Source organism: Aquarana catesbeiana, linkage group LG01 (assembly GCF_042186555.1).
Source record: "Aquarana catesbeiana isolate 2022-GZ linkage group LG01, ASM4218655v1, whole genome shotgun sequence".
Taxonomy (NCBI): Eukaryota; Metazoa; Chordata; class Amphibia; order Anura; family Ranidae; genus Aquarana; species Aquarana catesbeiana.
In genome coordinates this window covers 902,111,635-902,131,339 of record NC_133324.1, presented here as the reverse complement: position 1 = coordinate 902,131,339, position 19,705 = coordinate 902,111,635, and the positions used below count along the sequence as shown (strand labels likewise).

Sequence of the window (19,705 nt, the reverse complement as noted above, 5' to 3'; positions counted from 1 at the left end):
ATAGAAGTCACAAGACTGCGAGTGTCTTTTACCTGCTTATTTTTTATTCAGCCCTTCACTGCATCCAGTCTGGGGTCCCTAATGTTGGCCATGGAATCAGTTGGGGTCATTGATTTAACCAGTGTTTACTCTGGGAGTAAACCAAAGCAGAACATGTAAATCCTTTCTATGTCCTTTTCTGAGCTCGGGGCCAGTGTTGGGTCACGACTGCAATTGTTATACTTTGATCCAGGTAGCCATTGTTCCTTAAAAATTACAGTTGGCACCAAAATTCTGAGGTTTCCTCTAGTTGTTGAGCTGGTTCCTGGAATGGACAGGCTGGCTCTAGAATTCCATAATAACTTGACCGCCCCTGATGATAAAAAGGTTTCATTTGCAATGCTAACAAATGGCTTGCTGGATGCTCAATCAGAGCCCCAAAGCTGCCATGACATTAAATCATGCTTTGCTTTTTATCTGATTGAAGATTCTTGCAATGCTTTGGTTGGAATATCAAAACAGCAAGCAGCTTTTCCCTGACGTCTGTCAGCTGTTTACTCTTGCTGACTCCTCCCACCAGCCAGTAAATGCCAGACTTTCAGTTTCAGGCCTGCTCTTATAGGTTGACGGGCAAATCAGGAAATGATGCAAGCTCTTTCATAAGAAAAGTCTGAATGAATGACTGTAACTTTGTAGAATTAGACTGCATGCATGTGGGCCATGCATGCTTGCAGTCAATTCACTCCTGCAGTTTTGCTATTAAATTAGCTAAATCTATGTTGCTCCATTGTTGCCTTATCAGTGGAAAGGCATGGAAGTGCAGGCTCCTGGTCAACCATCTTCAAGTTGGGCCCTTTTTTACAATTATTTTTTTCTTGGCTGCCTCCATTTCCCTTTTGCAGAAATGAGTAGAGAATAGACGGGAGGGTGCTTGCATTGCAAATTGCATACTATAAAAGGAATTTGCTGGGGTTTTGTGCAGGCTGTTGGAGGAGCAGAGGATGTGTGAGAGCGGATTAGTCTGGCAGCTGTGCACTTGAATAGATTTAAATATTGCACAGAGATGTTCTTAAAATGATAAAATATACATGTGGCTTGTGAGTTTAGGTCTGTATTTTGCATTATCTCTGCGTGTCATGACAAAATTCTCTGAGAAATGACTTGGTATATATTGCCTTTTTGCTGGATGGTGGTCAAAGCTATAGCCCAACCTTTTTAACAAAGAAACTTAATGTCTTAAGGAACCTCTACTAATGATTATAGTATATGGAGTTAGTTTGATGGTCAGTATGAAGACTCTTACATTCTGTGTTAGTGAAAAAAGTCCATCCTTAAAGACGGTGAAAAATATCAGTGGTTACTTATCAGAGAGCCAGAAATTGCTGACTGCCGAAGGATCATCTAGCCATCTCTGGAGGAATCCTAGGGTTTCCCGGCACCCTGGTTGTGCGAGACTTCTGTACCTAGGGTTGCCACCACATCCCTTTTTTTTTTTTTTTTTTAAACCTAAACCAATATTTAATTACACAGGTTCTGTGGCTGATTAAGGTGGTAATTAAACGTGGTGCCTTTTCTGCATTGAATTCGCCTCAGAACCTGTGTAATTCATATGTGTTCGGGGTTAAAGGGATGAGGTGGCAACCCTATCTGTAGCCCATCTGGCATTGTCGATTTTTTTTTTTTTTTTTTTTTTTTTTTTTATTGTGTTCATTGCGTAACGTTTCAAAACAAATCAGTTCAAGCCGTTTGAGAGCAGGAAGTGTGATTAGTGAATTGACTGCAAGTGAATGTATTCATTGTATTCAAGTCAGTGGTTTGGTGAACAAATAATCATTGATGGGGTGGGAGGAATCCGATTCCAACAGTTTTCCTCATGCTGGGTTGGATGTAGCTTGGAATAGCACTGGATATGAGCATGGGACACCTCTTAGATTTTTTTTTTTTTAATCAGTGGAAATTATATTATGGACACAAGTCTACCTTGGCTCTGTTCATATTTTTGTGTAGCAATAACAAACATTTTCACGTGTCGGGGTTTTTTCTTTTTCTTTTTTTTTGCGCGCACGATTTACATGTTTGTGTTGCGCCGTAGTGAAGCCCATTCATTTCAGTGGGCTTCCCCTATGGCACGTTTGTTACCCAAAAGAATCTCCTGTTCCTTTGGGGGATGAGCTTCATACAATTTGTTTAAAGTCGTGTTTTCCTTTTATTGTGTTGCCTGACAATCGCAGCAAAATTGCCCCACGTTTGGGGTGCCATTAAGAGTTCTGGCACCCAAGTGAGCATTTTACCACAATTTCGACTCGCAGGCAGCATTACGGTGATTCCAAATTTCCAAGTGTGAACCAGGTTTCTATTAAACTCTAGGGTTCCTCCAGAGGTTGCTAGGGGTTCCTTGAGCAACTTCTGCTTCTCGTAGGTTCCACTGACACCATTGATCTTTTTATCTATCTGTAAGTGGGTAATTCATTGACTGCAATTGTAAAGGAGCATTCTTCCCACGGACCATTGCACTAACGTATCATGAGTTGTAGCTATAGTCCTTTTTAGAAGGGGCTCCCTGAGACTGGAAATTTTATTTAAAGGGTTCCTCTGTGTTGAGAGGCTGATCTAGAGAGGATTTCCACATCTCCATTCAACTTATCCTGAGCTGAATGTATGAACTGAAGAGGACAGCTGGGCAGGGACCTGCAGAAGAGGGACGCTTTCCAGGGAGCCGTTATCTCATTTGCCCTTGGCTTCCTGGGGCATGGCAGGTGAAGATTATTTGCTTGGAGATGCTTAAAGAAAAACCCACTGGCATGTTCCTAAAATGTTTGGCTCCCAGAGTCTGTGGTAATACTCATTACATGGGCTGAGTGGGTATAAATGTATCCGGTCTTGCAGGGATCTGTGATGATTAAAGGGGGTGTTGCAAAGCATGATGTAAGAAATGGTTAAAAAAAAAAAATTCCTTTTTATTTAACCTTATCGCTTTTGCAGTTGAATGGTTAATGCCTGTGCGTTAATTCATTGTGTTAAGATGGGTGTAAAATTTTGACATTTTCTTTCATGAGAGTTGTTTTTCTGCTAATCTTTGAAAACTGGAAAAGCAAAATTTGGTTGGGTAATGGTCTCAGGTGGGAGAAAATCAGAGCTTTTCCCTCCTAGTTTTTGAACACCAAGCTCCCATTTTTATGTGTCTTTCAAACTGTTTTTAGCTTTTTATAAGCCGTTAATCCTTTAGGGTCACCCTGCCCCAGTGACCATTCTGATACCACTGGTTTATGTCCGTGCATTTTGTAGGGTTCTGCTTGTACCGATTTCAGATGACCTAGTAGGGAAGGATTTGAACAGTGAGAAACATTCAGTTTGATAACGTTGCAGGAGGATTTTCAGCTTTAACTCTCACGTGTCCCTGTAGAATTTGAGGTTGTGGTTAGATCTTATCCCAATAAAATAAGAAGCAATGCCACCAGTTATGTTTTTGCTGGGTAATCTTAGAAAAAGAAACCCTTTTTCTAGTGATTACTCATCCCTTCCCCCTGCTGGTTAGACAATTTCATGTAAACAAACAGCCACATGGTGATCAACCCCTCCCATCACTGGAAGTGGGTGTGGAGATAAACCCCGCCCTCCCCGGGGAGGTCACTTCATCTCTGACACATCCATGTGCCGTGTATATTACCAAGATTTCCATTCACTACTTAAATACAATAATTGCAGTTTACAGCAGATCCTATTCTCTCCAGCTGTACTGCCGGTAGAACAGTATACATTTCAAACATTACGGGATTTGATTGTGTAATAAGACTGCTATAATAGATGTAAGAATGCAATCTCATTTGGTGCTGGAAGTTACAGAAGCACCGTGATACATCCCCATCTGATTTTTATTTTTCTTTTAAATTAACCCATTATGTTCTTTTTTTGGATTGGTTTTAAATCTGTATTGAGGACTGCTTTTTGTAAAATGTTACTCTAGACACCTACGTAGAATGGTGCATCAAAATGGAAAATTCTGGTACCAAAATCGATGGTTTAAAAAAAAAAAAAAAAAAATTTATAGAGAGAGATTAGATTTTTATTTTTTTTTCATTATCATGAATTTAAATGAATTCATTGTCAGCAATTATAGGCATCTTTGAAAGTGTGTTAAAAATCCTGCTTGCTGCATATTTGGGCAATTAAAAAAAAAAAAAAAAAAATGCACTTCCCTATTGAAATGTATTGAAAATGCAGCAAGAATGCTTCAAAAATGCACCCGTGTTGCGTTTTTTTATTTATAATAAGAGTCATGACCTATGGAAAAACCCACCATAAGCACAGCAAAACCGCGGGTGTATTTGGCAGCCATTATCGGCGTCCTTTTTCTTTTTCGGCCCATAATTTTTGGTGGATCACTAAAACAAAGTGTAGATAATACTGGACCCTTTTTGCTTAATTTCCTTGAAAACCGTGTTGTTTTGGTCCCCCCTAAATTCCACAAAATACTCCCCTCCACCAATGGGACATTTAGGCTGGCCACACATACAATTTCTTTCCTTTGGATTTACCAAAGCCATATAATATGAGGTCAAACCTAAGCATTTTCAATTCGTATGCAATCAGGGAGGCCCTTGCACTACATAGTTGAAGGTATATCTAAAGGGAATTGGATTATGTATGGCTAGCTTTGCATCCCTTGCTGGCCATTATTGTCTTCTCCTTTGGGCTAATGCTGGGTGCCAGGTTTTTGGGCTCTAGATTGGTCAGCAGGAGGTGCATGTACATGGGAGCCAGTCATTCCAACACAGCCAGGAATGTATGCGGATGTGCACATCTCGGTGTTCATTCATTGGAAAGCAGGCATGTGTGTATTATACAGAAGAGACCTGGCATATCTCTTCTGCAATAAGGTACTACCACTCATAATTTTTTTGTTTGTAGATTTAGTTCCACTTTAAGAAGTGTTGGTTGCCTGAAACCTAAAACTACCTATTTTGAGGCTTTTTCTATTGAATCTGTTTTGATGTCATTTAAAAAGGGAATTACAGTTGCAGCTCTTCAGTGTTTTTTTTTTCTCCTCTAAGCACATATGGACATTTTATGCCGTTCAAACTGAAATTTATGAACGTTAAAAATAGTTTGGCATTTGCAAGAAGCAGCTGTTGCTAGGCGTGGTGTGCTGAGGAGTGTTGAAGGTTCGTGAAAACCGGCTTTGTTTATGAACCCTGCATTTTGCGGCTGAGTTCAGCGCTGTGTTAAAGCGTGCTTTTGAATGCCGAGCACAGCTCCAGAATGGTCCTCATTGCAAGATTAAATAGGAACCTTTATAGCACTTTCACACCTAGCAGCGTCGGCTGTAAAGCGCCACTATTTTTAGCGGCGATTTACCGTTGTTTTTGCAGAGCTTTTTGGCCACTAGCGCTGCGCTTTTAACCCCCACTAATGGCCGAAAAAGGGTTAGAAGCGCAGCTGCACATTGGTTTCAATGGGCAGGGGCGCTTTAGGAGCGGTGTCCTACAACGCCTCAAGGATGCTGCTTGCAGGACTTTTTTGAGCGTCCCGCCAGCGCACCGCTCCAGTGTGAAAGCACTCAGGCTTTCACATTGGAGTGACAGTAGAGGCGCTTTATAGGCGCTATTTTTGGCAGTATATCGCCCTTAAAGCGCCTCAGTGTGAAAGGGGTCTTAAGAATAACAGATGGTAGCTCATATTATTAGAGCGACTCTATTTTACATATTTTGTCATTGTAAACTTTTGTAATACCTACAAGAATTTTTATTTTTTGAGCCTCCTTTGTGTTTTGGTCTGCGGAGGACGTTGGTTGCGTGTACAGAATTGAAGTGCTGCTAACTGCTGTCTTGACAGAACATTTATTTTTTTTAGTCATGCTGACTTGCATTGAGTCCAATCTAGATGGAACAGCAGGCTTTGGGACATACATTAGTCATTTATCTGGGTATCTGTGGTTCAGTTGTGTGTGTGTGTGTGGGTGGAGCTATGGTCGGTGTTGTGCAGCGTCATACTGACGGAAGTTCTGCATGTCTGCTACTAAATATAGTTTAGTGTCACATTGATTTTGTGTCTGCTGCATCATTTCTTAATCCTTCTTCTTTTTTTTTTTTTTTTTTTTTTTCTTCCCCTAAGGTTTGTGTGGAGTTTGAAGATGAATCCTGGGAGAGCAGATCGTGGATTGATATATATGGACCCCAAGTCCAGTTGTTCTTGGTTGAGCACAGCCTGGCAGTGGCTGATCGCCAGTGTCCAAGTAACCCCTCGGTATCTGTGTTGTGCCCAGCAATGGTGAGTATCAACTCAAGCAGTGACCTCGGGATGTAAAGAAATGGCAGACCCATCCTTATATGCCACTGACTTTAATTAAAGCTATTTCAACAAATGGCTGATTAGTATATCTTTATCTTCTAGAAATGTTGTGTATTACTTTTTTAAATGTAACAACTATAGTTTGTGACATTAGAAGTGGCAGATACATTTTTTTTTTTTTCCTTTTTTGTGTAGTGTTTGCATGCTTTCTGAATTACATTTTTTTTTTTTTTTTTTTTTGGGGTAAAACAGCAATATAAGGCGTTGGTGGCCAAAGTGTCTATGGATCCGATGACCTGCATACAGTTTCTCGGGGACAAGAACAAAGTCTACATGCATACAGAAGTTGTGAAGCCTGTGCGGGTAATTGTTGACTTCATTATTCTCGTTCAGAGAGCAGCTAGGTGAAACAGTATAGTCAAATTTTGACTTTAGGTCTACATTAAGGTTCCGGCACATGAGTCGGTCATCATTCGAATGTTAAATTACATCTTGTCCAGCAATCCAATATCCCTTTTTTTTTTTTTTTTTTTTTTTTTTTTTGCATCGACAGCTTCCTGAGTTTTGAGTCCTTTATGTTCTCAGATAACAATGGAAGATGTAGCACTGGAAGGATTTTACTACTTGTGTGATCTCTACTAATGTCATGGCCAAAAGCTGACAACCTGGAATACTCTTTTTTGCTGAGCAGCATTACTAAAAACTGGCTAGTGGCCATGAATACTTTATTGGAGTTTCCTAACTTATGAATGTTGTGGTCTTTAAAATGTAGAAGTACTTTTGTTGCTAGATCACATGCCAGTGTTGCTTATCAGAAGGCTCCAAAAGGCTTATTTGGTTATATACGTTTTGTTGGATAAGGTATTTATAAATTTATATTTCATTGGCCGCCTGCAATTAATGGCTATTTTAGCCTTAAGGTCCCTTTCACACCGGCGGACCATTAAGGTCCACCTGTCAGTTTTTTTTAGGCGCACCTGAACAGGCAAGCCATGCGGGTCTATGGTGCGGCGGATGTCCACTGACATCCCATCCGATACACTGAATCTAGACGGATGGAAACCCTATTTTTCCATCCGTCTGGCAGGTCGGATGAAAACTGACAGGCGGTTCCTTTTCATCCGATCCCCCATCAAGGAGAGCGGAGATCTGACAGGTCCATCCCTGCACAGTGAGCGAAGATGGACCTGTCATCCGCCGGCTCAGCGGGGATCAACCAAGCGATCCCTGCTGAGCAAACGGAAGTCTGTACATGGACAGTCCCGTGTGAAAGGGGACTTCGTGGTTTTTGTTATGGTTTAAATCCTTTTGGTAATGTTTAAGCCCATAGAAGAATATTAAGCTTTATGACTTAAAGCGTTTAACCCCTCCCCCCCCCCCCCCCAAAAAAAAATCTTGTTACTTTAAAGCATGTTATTCAGCACAGTGTTTGTGCTGTCATTTGGCCTCCTGTAACACCTGAAATACCTGGATGATACTGCCTGGTTCTGCCCTCCCCTCTGTAAACTGACCACACGGTAGATCATGGCTGCTGAGCCCTGACACCGTGGTCAGTTTACCGTGCCTCTGTCATCTGCAGCTTGCGCTCTGCTCTCCTCCTCCAACTCCTGCTGCTCAAATAATATTGATATTGTCACACTATCAGCGCTGTGTCCCTGTGTGAGTGATTTATAAAACAAAGCCGATTTATGCCTCAGTGATCACATGGCTGGCTCTCTTCTCCCGACTGACATCAGCGGTGGTTTAATAATAAAAAAAAACAAAAAACTGCCTTTTGAACCACTTTAAGAAACCATCTAGAACATTTTTTTTTTCTTACAAAAGATTATGGCAATGGTGCAGTCTCTGGCTGTTGATTATGCCAAAGTAGAGACACTGGCTGGCAGTATTGTGACTTGTATTTTTGTTTTCTGAATTTTAAGCTCTGTTAGGTCCACAGCTAACCTGGTGGTGGACCTCATTATTTGTTTCAGCTGTTCACAGGCCTGTGCCCCCACATGTTACAACTTTATTTAAGAAGACGACCAATCGTAAATCATTAAATTGTTTTTACAAGATAACCGGATATGCCACACCTAGTGGTGCCTAATCATTATGAATTCTTTTTTTTGGAATGAAGAAAGAAGAAAAAAAAAATTTACGTTTCTTGACTATACATTGCCTCCCTAAGAATCATCTACCCTGTGCAGAACTGTTTATTGATTTTTACAAACTGCTTATTCTAGGATCGGGACAGCTTGAAGCAGTTTATGCAAGGAAACCGGACTTTTAACAAGGCTTTTCAGGAGCTGATAAGAAAAAATGTGGATGAGAGCCGCATATTACAAGGTGAGGTCACACTCTACTGTGTTTGAAAAAAACTATTAGTGAGCGATCAGTATTAGCCTGTTTAGTAGTGGTCTTCTCTTTTCAGATAGAATCAGCAGTTGTGTAGCTTTAAGTGTGCAGTGTGTAATAATAATAATAATAATAATAATAATAATGTTTTACTTCTGAAGGTGCCAAGAATTTAGTTGGGACATCTATAAAGGTTTACAGCATGAGTGAAGGAATCCAGTGGTTCACTGCCACAGTGGTGAATGCCAACGGAAATTCTCGCACTCTGCAGATTAAATGTGAACAGGTAAATATCCATTAGAACTTAATATGGTCTTCCTGGTTTATCCACAACTGTTCTTGCATGCACACATTTTTATTTTTTTTTATTTTGCTTACTATGAGTAGAAGGTTCCTCATGGTTTCCTCATACTGCACCGGACATCCCTGAATATGAGGTGCTTTGTAGTGGAAGTAATAACCAGATTTCTAGTTGCTGGAATTAGCCCTATCACTTGGTCTTGATTTTTTATTTTTATTTTTTTTTTTATGCACTAGAAATAGGAAGGGAGCTGTAGTAGGTTGGCTATACGTGTAGAGGAATCTTCGTGATCCCTTTTTAAAATCTATTTAATGTTTATGTATAAGGTCCCTTCCACACAGAGCCAATACGTTTAGCGGAGTCCACCAGCTCAGCAGAAGATCGCTCTGTTGTTCTCCGCTGAGCCAGTGGATAATAGGTCTGTCTCTGCGCACTGAGTAGGGAGGGGCCTGTCAGAGCCCCGCTGATTCTTATGGGCGGATAGGACGATCATCCGATCCGTCAGACGGATGGCTGAACATATCGCCATACGTCTGATGTTGGCGGATTCGGTTGGCAGACGGGTGTCAGCGGACACATCTCTGCTGACATCCGCCTGCCCAAGGGAGTCAATAGATGGCCCACTCGGATCCACCTGAAAAATGGACAGGCCAATCCGAGAGGGCTTGTCGTGTGAAAGGGGCCTTATTTGTAAGTAGATATGTTCATAGAGCAGCCTTTATGACTTATTTCCAGTGCAGGCCCTGCTTAGACATGCTGCACATTGTAGTGCCTTGCTAGGATCTTCTTGTCTTGCTGTAAGTCTGCTGGACTTGTGCTGAATAAAAAAAAATCTCTGCTGTTTGTTATGTTAAATGCCAACAGCGCTTCTGGTAGCCACAGACCATGTAATCTAGGCTGTAGGTTACAAAATGGAGATAACTCTTTAATTTTTATTTATTTTTATTTTTTTTTTACGATTACTGGAAATTTTTAATTTTAAAGGGCCACTGGGGTTGATTAGCAAAAACTGCGAAATCTGGCGCACCTCTGCAGAGAAATGAATCATCTTCCTGGTTTTTTGTCGAAGATTAATTGAACAAGCTGAAGTTAGAAGCTGATTGGCTACCATGCAGAGCTGCACCAGATTTTACGCACTCCAGTTTTAATAAATCAACCCCACTGATGCTTTGCCCATTCAGGAACAATCTTTGAGAACTTGTCTGCCCACCTTTCCAAAGCTGCAGAAACTTTGCTGCTCTTTCTTCACCCTAGGTGAGTGGCTTTGGATATGGGGGCGCATGTAACATATGACAGTTCTTGGGTCTAGCAGCCAATTACTGTGACCTGATGAAGGGGCTGTCACTGCTTCACCAAGGCTCTAACAAGCCTATACCTGACATATTTTTAGTACCATCTGCAGGGAGGGGGGTCACATTTAAAGGTTAGTATCTGAGGGGCGGTCTTACATTCTATAGTGATGGTGTCACTTTAAGCGCCAATCTGTAAGATATGATAATGCTGATGAGTGCCCTACTGATTCATATGATCTGAGTTTTAATGAAAGGTCTATTTTTAGGAATAATGCTGATCTGAGAGAGAGACTCGCTAGAGCGGGCAAAACATTAGGTTAGACCTGTCACTAGGCAGACCTGGAAATCCCCGAAGAATAAAGATTGGATAAGGACATTTCAGAATTCTGGTTAGCCACTTGAACTCTTGAAGGTTTACCCCCTTCATAACCTGGCCATTTTTTGGGATACTGCACTGCATTAATTTAACTGACAATTGCACGGCTGTGCGACATTGTACCCGAATAACATGTATGTTTATTTTTCCCACAAATAGAGATTTCTTTTGGTGGAATTTGATCACCTCTGCGGTTTTATTTTTTGGCCTATAAACAAAAAAAAAAAAAAGAGAAAAATTTTGAAGAAAAAAAATTAAAATAAATTTCTTGCTTTTTTGCTATGAAACCTATCCAATAAAAACATGTAAAAAATCAAATCATAAATTTAGGCCAATATGTATTCTGCTACATATATTTGGTAAAAAATCCCAGTAAGTGTATATTGATTGGTTTGTGCCAAAGTTATAGTGTCTACAAACTGGGATATTTTTTATTTATTTTTTTACTAGTAATGATGGCGATCAGCTACTTTATAGTGGGATTGCGGAAGACAAATTGGACTCCTTTGACACTTTTTTGCGGACCGGTGACATTTACAGTGATCAATTCTAAAAAATATACACTGTCACTGCACTAATGACAGCGTCAGGGAAGGAGTTAAAATCGGGGGTAATCAAAGGGTGAAATGTATGCCTAGGGAGTGTTTAACTGTGGGGGGGGGGGGGGGGGTGCTTTGATTGTTTGAAGACATGGATCGGTGTTCCTGCTTCACAGGATCCATGTCTTCTGTACTTGCACAATGATAGTCTGCCTTGTTTACATAGGCAGACTGGAGCCACTGCCCTGTAGCAGTAAATCTGCTATAGGGTGGTTGGGGAGAGGTTAAAGATCCCCGTTGCTTGGGGATCGTAGATTCTACCCTTGGCTAGTGCCCTTTTTTTATTTTATTTTTTTCGTCCTATTTTTGTAATGTGAAAATATTTTTTTCATTTACTTCTAGGTTCCCAGTTTAACTAATATTGACCCAGCATTAATTCATGTGGAGATTATGCACAACTATGTGGATAAAGGTATGCCTTGATCTCTAATATTTTTGTATGTTTGTCATGTTCCTAGAAATGTAGACTATATATGCACGTGTGCTTCTTGGCTTACAAACCTTTGCAATTTGTTTTAGTGAAAATCAAGAGACCTCATAAAAGGCCAACTTCAGAAACACCTCCAGTAAAGCCTAAAGCGAAGCAGACCTGTGTTGAACCAGTAAGTGAAGTATTTGATGGCCAGTACATGCATTTGTAACCCCAAGAATTTGTGTACAATATGTGTACTCTTTCCTTTTAGGCACCTGTAAAGGAGCCTGCCCAGAAGCCAAGTTTCATCACTTATTCCAGAGATGATGGGAAGACATTGGTAGTGGTGGACAACCCAAAGTCTTCAGGAAATTCTCTTCTGAGCCTCATAAAAACAGCTGACCAAGGAGTAAGTGAGCCTAATTGCAGCGAGTTCCTAATTGTAATAACTACTGGTGTGTGTGTGTGTGTGTGTGTGTGTTTTTTTTTTTTTTAACGCTGCTTTAAAGTCGCTGACCTCTTCCAATCTGTGCCAATTCTGATATTTCTCTCATGCATGTAAAAAAATCAGTTTTTTTTTTTTTTTTTTTTCTGCTAGAAATTTACTTAGAACCCCCAAAATTATACATATATATATTTTTTTAACCACTTCTAGCTCAATCACGTCATATGATGTCATAGACTTTGAGGGGGGGGGGGATCTCTATTACAAGGAATGTAAACATCCCTATTACAAGGGATGTTTACATTCCTTGTAATAGGAATAGGTGATCAAAAAAAAAATTTTTTTAAAGTGTGCTCGTGCACAGAAGCGAACGCACACGTGAGTCACACCCGCATATGTAAATTGCGTTCAAATCACACATGTGAGGTATTGTCGCGTGCATTAGGGCAACAATTCTAGCACTAGACCTCTTTAACTCTAAACTGGTGACCTGTAAAAAAAATTTAAAGCGTCGCCTATGGAGGTTTTTAAAGCGGGGTTCCACTCAAATTTTTAACTTAATCTTACCCCCTTCAGTTAATTGCATAAATGTTCAAATGCCACACGAGAAACATTTTTATCGCTGTAATTACCTTTATATTGTACTTTATTGTGGCACTTCCTGTCTCTCCTCCCATGGGAGTAGGCGTGTTTATTGCCTTTCCCCGGAGCCGCACTGTCTCCTGGGAGCTTAGTGTCAGGCTTCCCAAGATTCAGTGCGGAAACAATGATCATGCGCGTGAACAAGCTGTGAATGAACAGTATTCACCGCATACAGCAAATCAATGCTTGTGGGCTTCACAAGCAAGATGGAAACAGCCAGCATCACATTTTTTTAAGTTATTCTTCAGTACGAAAACAGACAGGCGGAAATATTACACCCAAACTGTGAGTATTATTTTGTGATTAGCAAAGTATCTCAATGACCTAAAAAAAAAATTGGTCGCCGGACTTCCGCTTTAAGTACCAAAGTTTGGTGCCATTCCACAAGTGTGTGCAATTTTAAGCAAGACCTGTTTGGTATCTATCTACTCGGCATAACCTCTTTCACATTATACAAAATCATTGGGCTAACTTTACTGTTTTGTTTTTTTCATTCATGAAACTTTTTTTTTTTTTTTTTTAGCGTTTAAAAAATTGTTTTGCAAATTCCGTGTGACATAAAAAGTTGCAACAACTGCCATTTTATTCCCTAGGGTCTCTGCTAAAACATACATAATGTTTGGGGGTTCTGAGTAATTTTCTAGCAAAAAATTATGATTTTTTTTTTTTACATGTAGGAGAGGAGTGCCAGAATAGCTCTGGTATGGAAGTGGTTAAGCAGAGGTCCTGGAAAATAAAATGGTTATTGTTACAGCTCTTCGTGGTGGTTTTTCTTTCTTTTTTTTTTTTTTTAAACACACAGAATTACACTTTGAATTTTAGTACACACAAACACAATATAATACCCAATTTTTTTTGGTAAAATGTAAAAGATGATACGTCAAGCTGAATTGTGTACTCCCGTGAAAAGGGGACAAACTGCTTTACCTAAAAGTCTCCATAGCTGACACTTTAAAAGCCATTACAGGTTACCAATTTATAGTTACACAGAAGGTCTCACACTGATGTTCATGATGATACCATTTCTGACCACAGTACATTTAGTTTGTTTTTTTTCCACTGAACTTGAATGCTTTTACAAGGGATGAACAACATCCCTTGTGATAGCATGACAGGTCCTCTTTATGGATCTGGCGAGAGATCTGTACCAGGCTCCTCGGTGGGGACGGGAGAACCTGGTAAAGGCAGCGCTGCCTGTAAAGTGATTTGAGTGGCTGTAGAGCTGCTCCTATCGCTTGTATTTTGTAGGAAATTGCTGGCAGAACAAAATATCTTTATTATTGCTGCAGCGATGATCAAGCTATCAGTGCCGGTTCACACAGGGGCAACTTGTCAGGCGACCTAGCCGCCTGACAAGTCGCTGTACTACGGAACCGCTCTAATAGGAGCAACGCAAGTCGCTCCGACTTAGAAAAAGGTTCCTGATATATTTTGTGGCCGACTTGCATTGACTTCTATACAGAAGTCGTTTTGCAAGTCGCCGGTGAGGCGACCTGCAAGTCGTGCCACCCCTGTGTGAACCGGCACTCACCCTTCTCTTCTGTGTGTATATAGAGATGGGATTGGATGAGAAGAGGTTAAAAGAAACCTTTTGGCCTTGTATGTGATATATAAAATCATTGAATAGTTGTGTTAACTTGTAAATGTGCAGTTTGTGTCTACTGTACATTGGGGAACATAAATGGGGTAGGCAGTATTGGACGACATTCGGTGTGTTTTTGGATACTGACCAAATATTTTTTTTACTTGGCTGTAATTATCAAATTTCTTTTTAATATAGAAAACGGTGGTCTCCAAGCAGTCTGTTCCAGTGGGATTTGGAGAAGCATTACTAGGATGTACAGCTACAACTCCTGCAAGCCAAACGCAGACATCCCGTGCTACTCCACCACAAGCCAATTCTCCACCAAACTTTGGTGCTGCCACACCTCCAGGGTAAGCAACTGTCTGCCTGTACATACTAGTAGGGATTAGTTCACTTGGTTTGCCAACAGAAAAGTTACATGTTTACATTTTGGTATAAAAATGTAATCCCAAATTTAGATGATAGATCCTTTCACAGTTTATTTCAACAGCACTCTTCCAAGTAAGTTAGTCTTTTCCAAACTGCATCCCGGGGGCTGGCCCTTTTGCTCATTAATCTGGCCCTTGGGACACTATTCCTCCCACTGATACAAGGAACTATTCCTTCTACACTAGTGATGGGGCACTGTTGCTCCTGCTGACACCAGTGATGGGGCACTGTTGTATGCCCATTTAATGTATTTTGGGCATATTTACATAAAGCCTCTTTTGTGTAGGTATAATGACTCTTGGGGAACATGCTCTATCAGTTTATCTTTTCATAGGTTGGACTTGATGGACGTGTGTCTTTTTTCAACCTCACCTACTATGTAACTATGTAATCTTGCTAAACTTATTGATGCAATTTCTGATTAGGCTCAGTATTCATGCAGAGGTTATCAGGGCTTTCTATCGTGTACCCATTCAGAAAGCCATTTTGTTGTTAAATCTGAATTCAAGCCTTTTTTGAGTAGGCATTGGTGAATTTGATACAGTCTTCACGAGTTCCTCCAGTATTTATATTAAAAATGTTGGTTAAGGCTGCTCCCGTCTTGTTTGGGGAGAGGGTGGTTTTTTGGTGTCTCCCGCATGCTCATTTTCCTTATCTTTTTGCAGGAAATGTACCCAGAATTTACCAGCTGAAACTTCTGTACTGAACGGGGAGGAGAACAACTTGTTCCTAAGTGTTGCAGCTTCTCAAGGCAATAAGGGTCTTGGATTTGGATTGGACACGTCAGCTGGGCCCTTCTCCTCGGGCGGAGGTTTCTCTTCCTGGGCAAGCAAAGCAAATGGGGAAAACGGACTGAAATCTGAAAACCTCTTTGCTGCATTTACAAAACCATCAACCGTTTTCCCTAAAGGATTTGAGTTTTCAGTTGAGCGATTTCCAGAGAAGAACACCCTGTCGGTGACCGATTCTCCACGGTTGGGAAGCTCCGAGGCTTGCAAGAACATGGCATGGAAACTGGATAGTAATCAGCGTCTGTTTGGCACTAAACTTCCGTCAACGGAATCCAAGCCTGCCCCTGCTTTATCGGCTGTATCAACTGTTGCACCTGATATCAAAATCAAGCCACAAAATATTACTCTTGTGATGCCAAAAAAAGTTGAATCTTCACTTTCCAAGAGCCCTAGTAAAAATGAAGGGGGTAAGTTTATAGATTCTTACAATTGTAAACACACTTTGGGGGTTATTTACTAAAAGCAATTACACTTTGCACTACAAGTGCAAAGTTCAATTGAAAGTGCACTCGGTAGTACAGTCGCTGTAGATCTGAGGGGGACATGCAAGGAAAATAAACAGCATTTTAGCTTGCACATGATTGGATAATAAAATCGGCAGAGCTTCCCCTCATTTCAGATCTTCCCCTCAGATCTACAGCGACTGCAATTTCAAGTGCACTTTGCACTTGTAATGCAAAGTGGATTTTCCTTTCGTAAATAACCCCCTTTGAGTAGTATGAACTTCTGACAGTATTCCAAGAGGGTTTGGAGGGGATACTGCAGGAAAAACTAGGGACTTGGAAACTAAAGAACAGTCAGCTGGGTAAGTAGCTGAATTGGTTTGCAGGCAGCATTTTAGAAAGTTTAGTGATTTTTCCTTTTTAAGGGCCTGGTATGCTTTTGCCAGGAACAGCATTCATCGTTCTTGGTGTGTTGAAATAGTAGCCAGTTCTGATGAGAAAAAGCCCTACACTTTCTGGTTGTGTCGGAGCTCTGCGGAACTTGGAACTTTAGTCAGAACATGAAGTCCTGCTAGGTCACTTCAGGTTGGCCCATTTTGCAGGTATAGCTATGTTAAACATTAAAAATAATTGCTCGTACTGTTTGAAATCTGTCTTGCCCTGCTCTGCAGCTGCTCAGTTGCTTTCTATTTTTTGGCATTGTGCCGAAAATCAGAGCCACAAGTGGCTGATCTGCTGGCAGCCGAAAGATTTGCTGCTGCTCGGGGGCTCTGGGCAAACAGGAACAATGCTGTAGGCAGATTTTAGCACATTCATTTTTCGTAGCATAATTCCAATGTGGAATGTATATTCCTTGCTAAAGAACCATCTATAAATTAATTTTTTTTATATATATATATATATATATATATATATATATATATATATATATATATATATATATATATATATATATATATATATATAGCAAGTTGCTATAGGTAAAGGTCCACTTTGAGGAATATTTTTTTATGATTTTATTTATTTTCAGTGACCTATCCAAGATCTATACTAATGGACCCACAAAAGCTGAAGAGACTCATGTCAAATGGGGACTGCTTCGTGCAGGATGGTTCTTGTAATGACATTGCACCTCATCTTCACAAGTGCAGGGAGTGCCGCCTGGACAGATTTGGGAGAAGTAAGGAACAGAGAGATGCTGCTGTTTTCTGCCGCTTCTTTCACTTTCGAAGGTAAGATCCCTTGTGGCTTTATTTTATCATTTCAAATGCGCAGTGGCCTCTACTCTGGAAACCCTTGTACAAACATGTATATTTGCGCAAAAGTTATAGCACCTACAAAATAGGGGATTTATGATAGATATAGAGATATATAGATATATATGAGAGAGAGAATTTTTTTTTTTTATACTAGTAATGGCTATCTGCGATTTTTATCGTGATTGCGGCGGGGACACTTTTGAGACAATTTTGGGATCGGTGATGCTTATACAGCGATCAGTGCTATAAATATGCACTGATTACTGTATAAATGTCAGGGAAGGAGTTAACACTGGGGGCGATCAAGGGGTTATAACTTACCTAGGGAGTGATTCTAGCTGTGGGGGGATGGGACTGATGAGGGGAGGAGACTGATCGGTGTTCCTATATACTAGGAACACACAATCAGTCTCCTCTCCCCTGACGGGATGTGGATTTGTGTGTTTACACACACAGATCCACGTTCCTGTTCTGTCACCAGCAATCGCAGGTGCCTGGCGGACATCATGGCCGCCGAGCACGCGCCTCTGCTCCCGAGTGGCGGGCGCCCCCTATACCGCCGGGAAGCCAAGGATGTCATATGATGCCCGCCGGGACAGAGTGTTCCTGCAGACGTCATATGACAATGGGCGGTAGGGAAGTGGTTAATAAAAAAAAAAACGTATTTAGTATAAGATATTTTTTTTTATTATTATTTGAATACATTATTGTTATATTTTAGCCCTTGTTCACATTGAATGCGGCTTTGAAATTGTGCGACTTCATCTGAAATCGCACACTTTCAAAGCCGCAAGAGTGCGAATTGGTAGGCATCTGTGCGGCTTCTTGCACAGATGTTTATGCAAGTCGCTCCCGAAATTGCCAAAAGTAGAGCTGCAACCACTTTTTTCAAATAGATGTGGCACCGTAAAGCCAGCATCGCATCGATTTGAACCGTTCCATTGCCTGACAATAGGGTGCGATCTGACCTGTAAAATCGCATGACAAGGTGCTCCAATGTGAATGGGAACTTAACATTTAAAGGTCAAATTGCATGGCAAATCGCATGACCAGACAGAGGGTCAGGGGTCCTGTAGCCTTATAGGACAGTGAGAGCAGAATTAAAACTCCTGCAAGCTTTAACCAGACACTGATAGAAGTCACAAAACTGCTATATACTTCTATTGAGAAAAGGTATTTAGCAGTTTATATTTACTAAAACTTGCATTTTCCGTGTACTGTGGGAGACCAGATATAGTGAATGCCGGGTCCTGGGTTTAGTAACACTTTAAACTGTAATATCTTGGAAAAAATAGAAAGTTGGCACTGGAATTAAAGGTATGAGCATTTCCTTACACTCTCCTGTAGGTTACACTTCAACAAGCACGGGATGCTGCGGGAAGGAGGCTTCCTGACTCCTAATAAGTTTGATGCTGAAGCAATAAACTTGTGGCTTCCATTAATCAGCAATGTTGTAGACTTGGACCTAGACACAGCCAAATACATCTTGGCCAATACCGGGGACCATTTCTGCAAACTTGTCATGTCTGAGAAAGAAGTGATGGCATCTGTAGACCCCAAAAGTAAGTGTTTTTTGTCTTTTATTGTTCAGGGGGAAAAAAAAAATTCTTGGTTTATTAGGGACATGTTGATTGCTTCCCCTTTTTTTTTTTTTTTTAATTTTTTTAAATTTTTTTCTTTACAGAACCAGTAGCCTGGAAACGTGCCGTACGCGGTGTACGAGAAATGTGCGATGTTTGCGACACAACTATCTTTAATCTGCACTGGGTCTGTCCTAAATGTGGATTTGGAGTGTGCATGGACTGTTACAGAATGAAAAAGAAGAGTATGAGTGAAGGTACGTGTTAATACCATCCACAGATTATCAGTTTGGACTTGGTGACATCAGATAAGTCTAATGCCTGGTACACATAATGAGATCATCAGACAAATGATTGTCCTTTTTTCTTTTTTTTTTTTTTTTAAAACGCCAATGTCAGATCGATCCTGAAGAGTTTACTAAAGTCATGAAAAATTTTCGTACGACATAATAAAAATTTGGAAGTTTATGTGTATTTGTATTGCATTTTCGAACAACAACTGTACTGATTAAACGGAAATCGTACGATCTGGCATCGCGCAAATTTTTTTTTTTCCGTGCATGTCCGATTAATATTGGATGAACTGTCCTGATCGACTCTCGAAAGCTCTGTACTAACGATCAGATTAACGTACGATCGCTCCAAAATCTGTATTTTTCATATGATTTTCTGATCGTGTGTACGGGGCTTGACAGTGACCCTGTCACTACAGACTCAAATCTCACACAAAATACCTGTAATGGAGTATATGTACTTAACCTTTTCAGGGGGTGAATTGCATTGCTGATCCCTGGCCTCTGCAGGTATTTGACACTTAGGTGGGTGCAATACCTACTGTGTGCTGTGGTTACTGCTGCCGACTTGTGCATCCTGTAGTGACCTAAAGCTGGCAGAGGGAGCAGATATAGACTCGCCCAGAAGTGTAGAGTACCTAAAGCAGTTGGTGA

General features: G+C 40.7%; 1 protein-coding gene across 2 annotated transcripts in view; it reads left to right on the top strand.

Annotated features, from left to right (window-relative positions):
* LOC141119220 (lysine-specific demethylase 3A-A-like) overlaps nucleotides 1–19,705 on the top strand; it is a 48,573-nt gene that overhangs the window by 12,120 nt on the left and 16,748 nt on the right. For both annotated transcript variants that reach the window (XM_073610973.1, XM_073610972.1), the window contains exons 3-14: nucleotides 6,091–6,246; nucleotides 6,520–6,630; nucleotides 8,493–8,595; nucleotides 8,766–8,890; nucleotides 11,515–11,584; nucleotides 11,692–11,774; nucleotides 11,856–11,993; nucleotides 14,452–14,606; nucleotides 15,351–15,883; nucleotides 16,950–17,151; nucleotides 18,526–18,740; nucleotides 18,863–19,015. In XM_073610973.1, coding sequence (XP_073467074.1) covers nucleotides 6,091–6,246; nucleotides 6,520–6,630; nucleotides 8,493–8,595; nucleotides 8,766–8,890; nucleotides 11,515–11,584; nucleotides 11,692–11,774; nucleotides 11,856–11,993; nucleotides 14,452–14,606; nucleotides 15,351–15,883; nucleotides 16,950–17,151; nucleotides 18,526–18,740; nucleotides 18,863–19,015 — 2,044 coding nt within the window. The remainder of the gene's footprint in view (nucleotides 1–6,090; nucleotides 6,247–6,519; nucleotides 6,631–8,492; nucleotides 8,596–8,765; nucleotides 8,891–11,514; nucleotides 11,585–11,691; nucleotides 11,775–11,855; nucleotides 11,994–14,451; nucleotides 14,607–15,350; nucleotides 15,884–16,949; nucleotides 17,152–18,525; nucleotides 18,741–18,862; nucleotides 19,016–19,705) is intronic.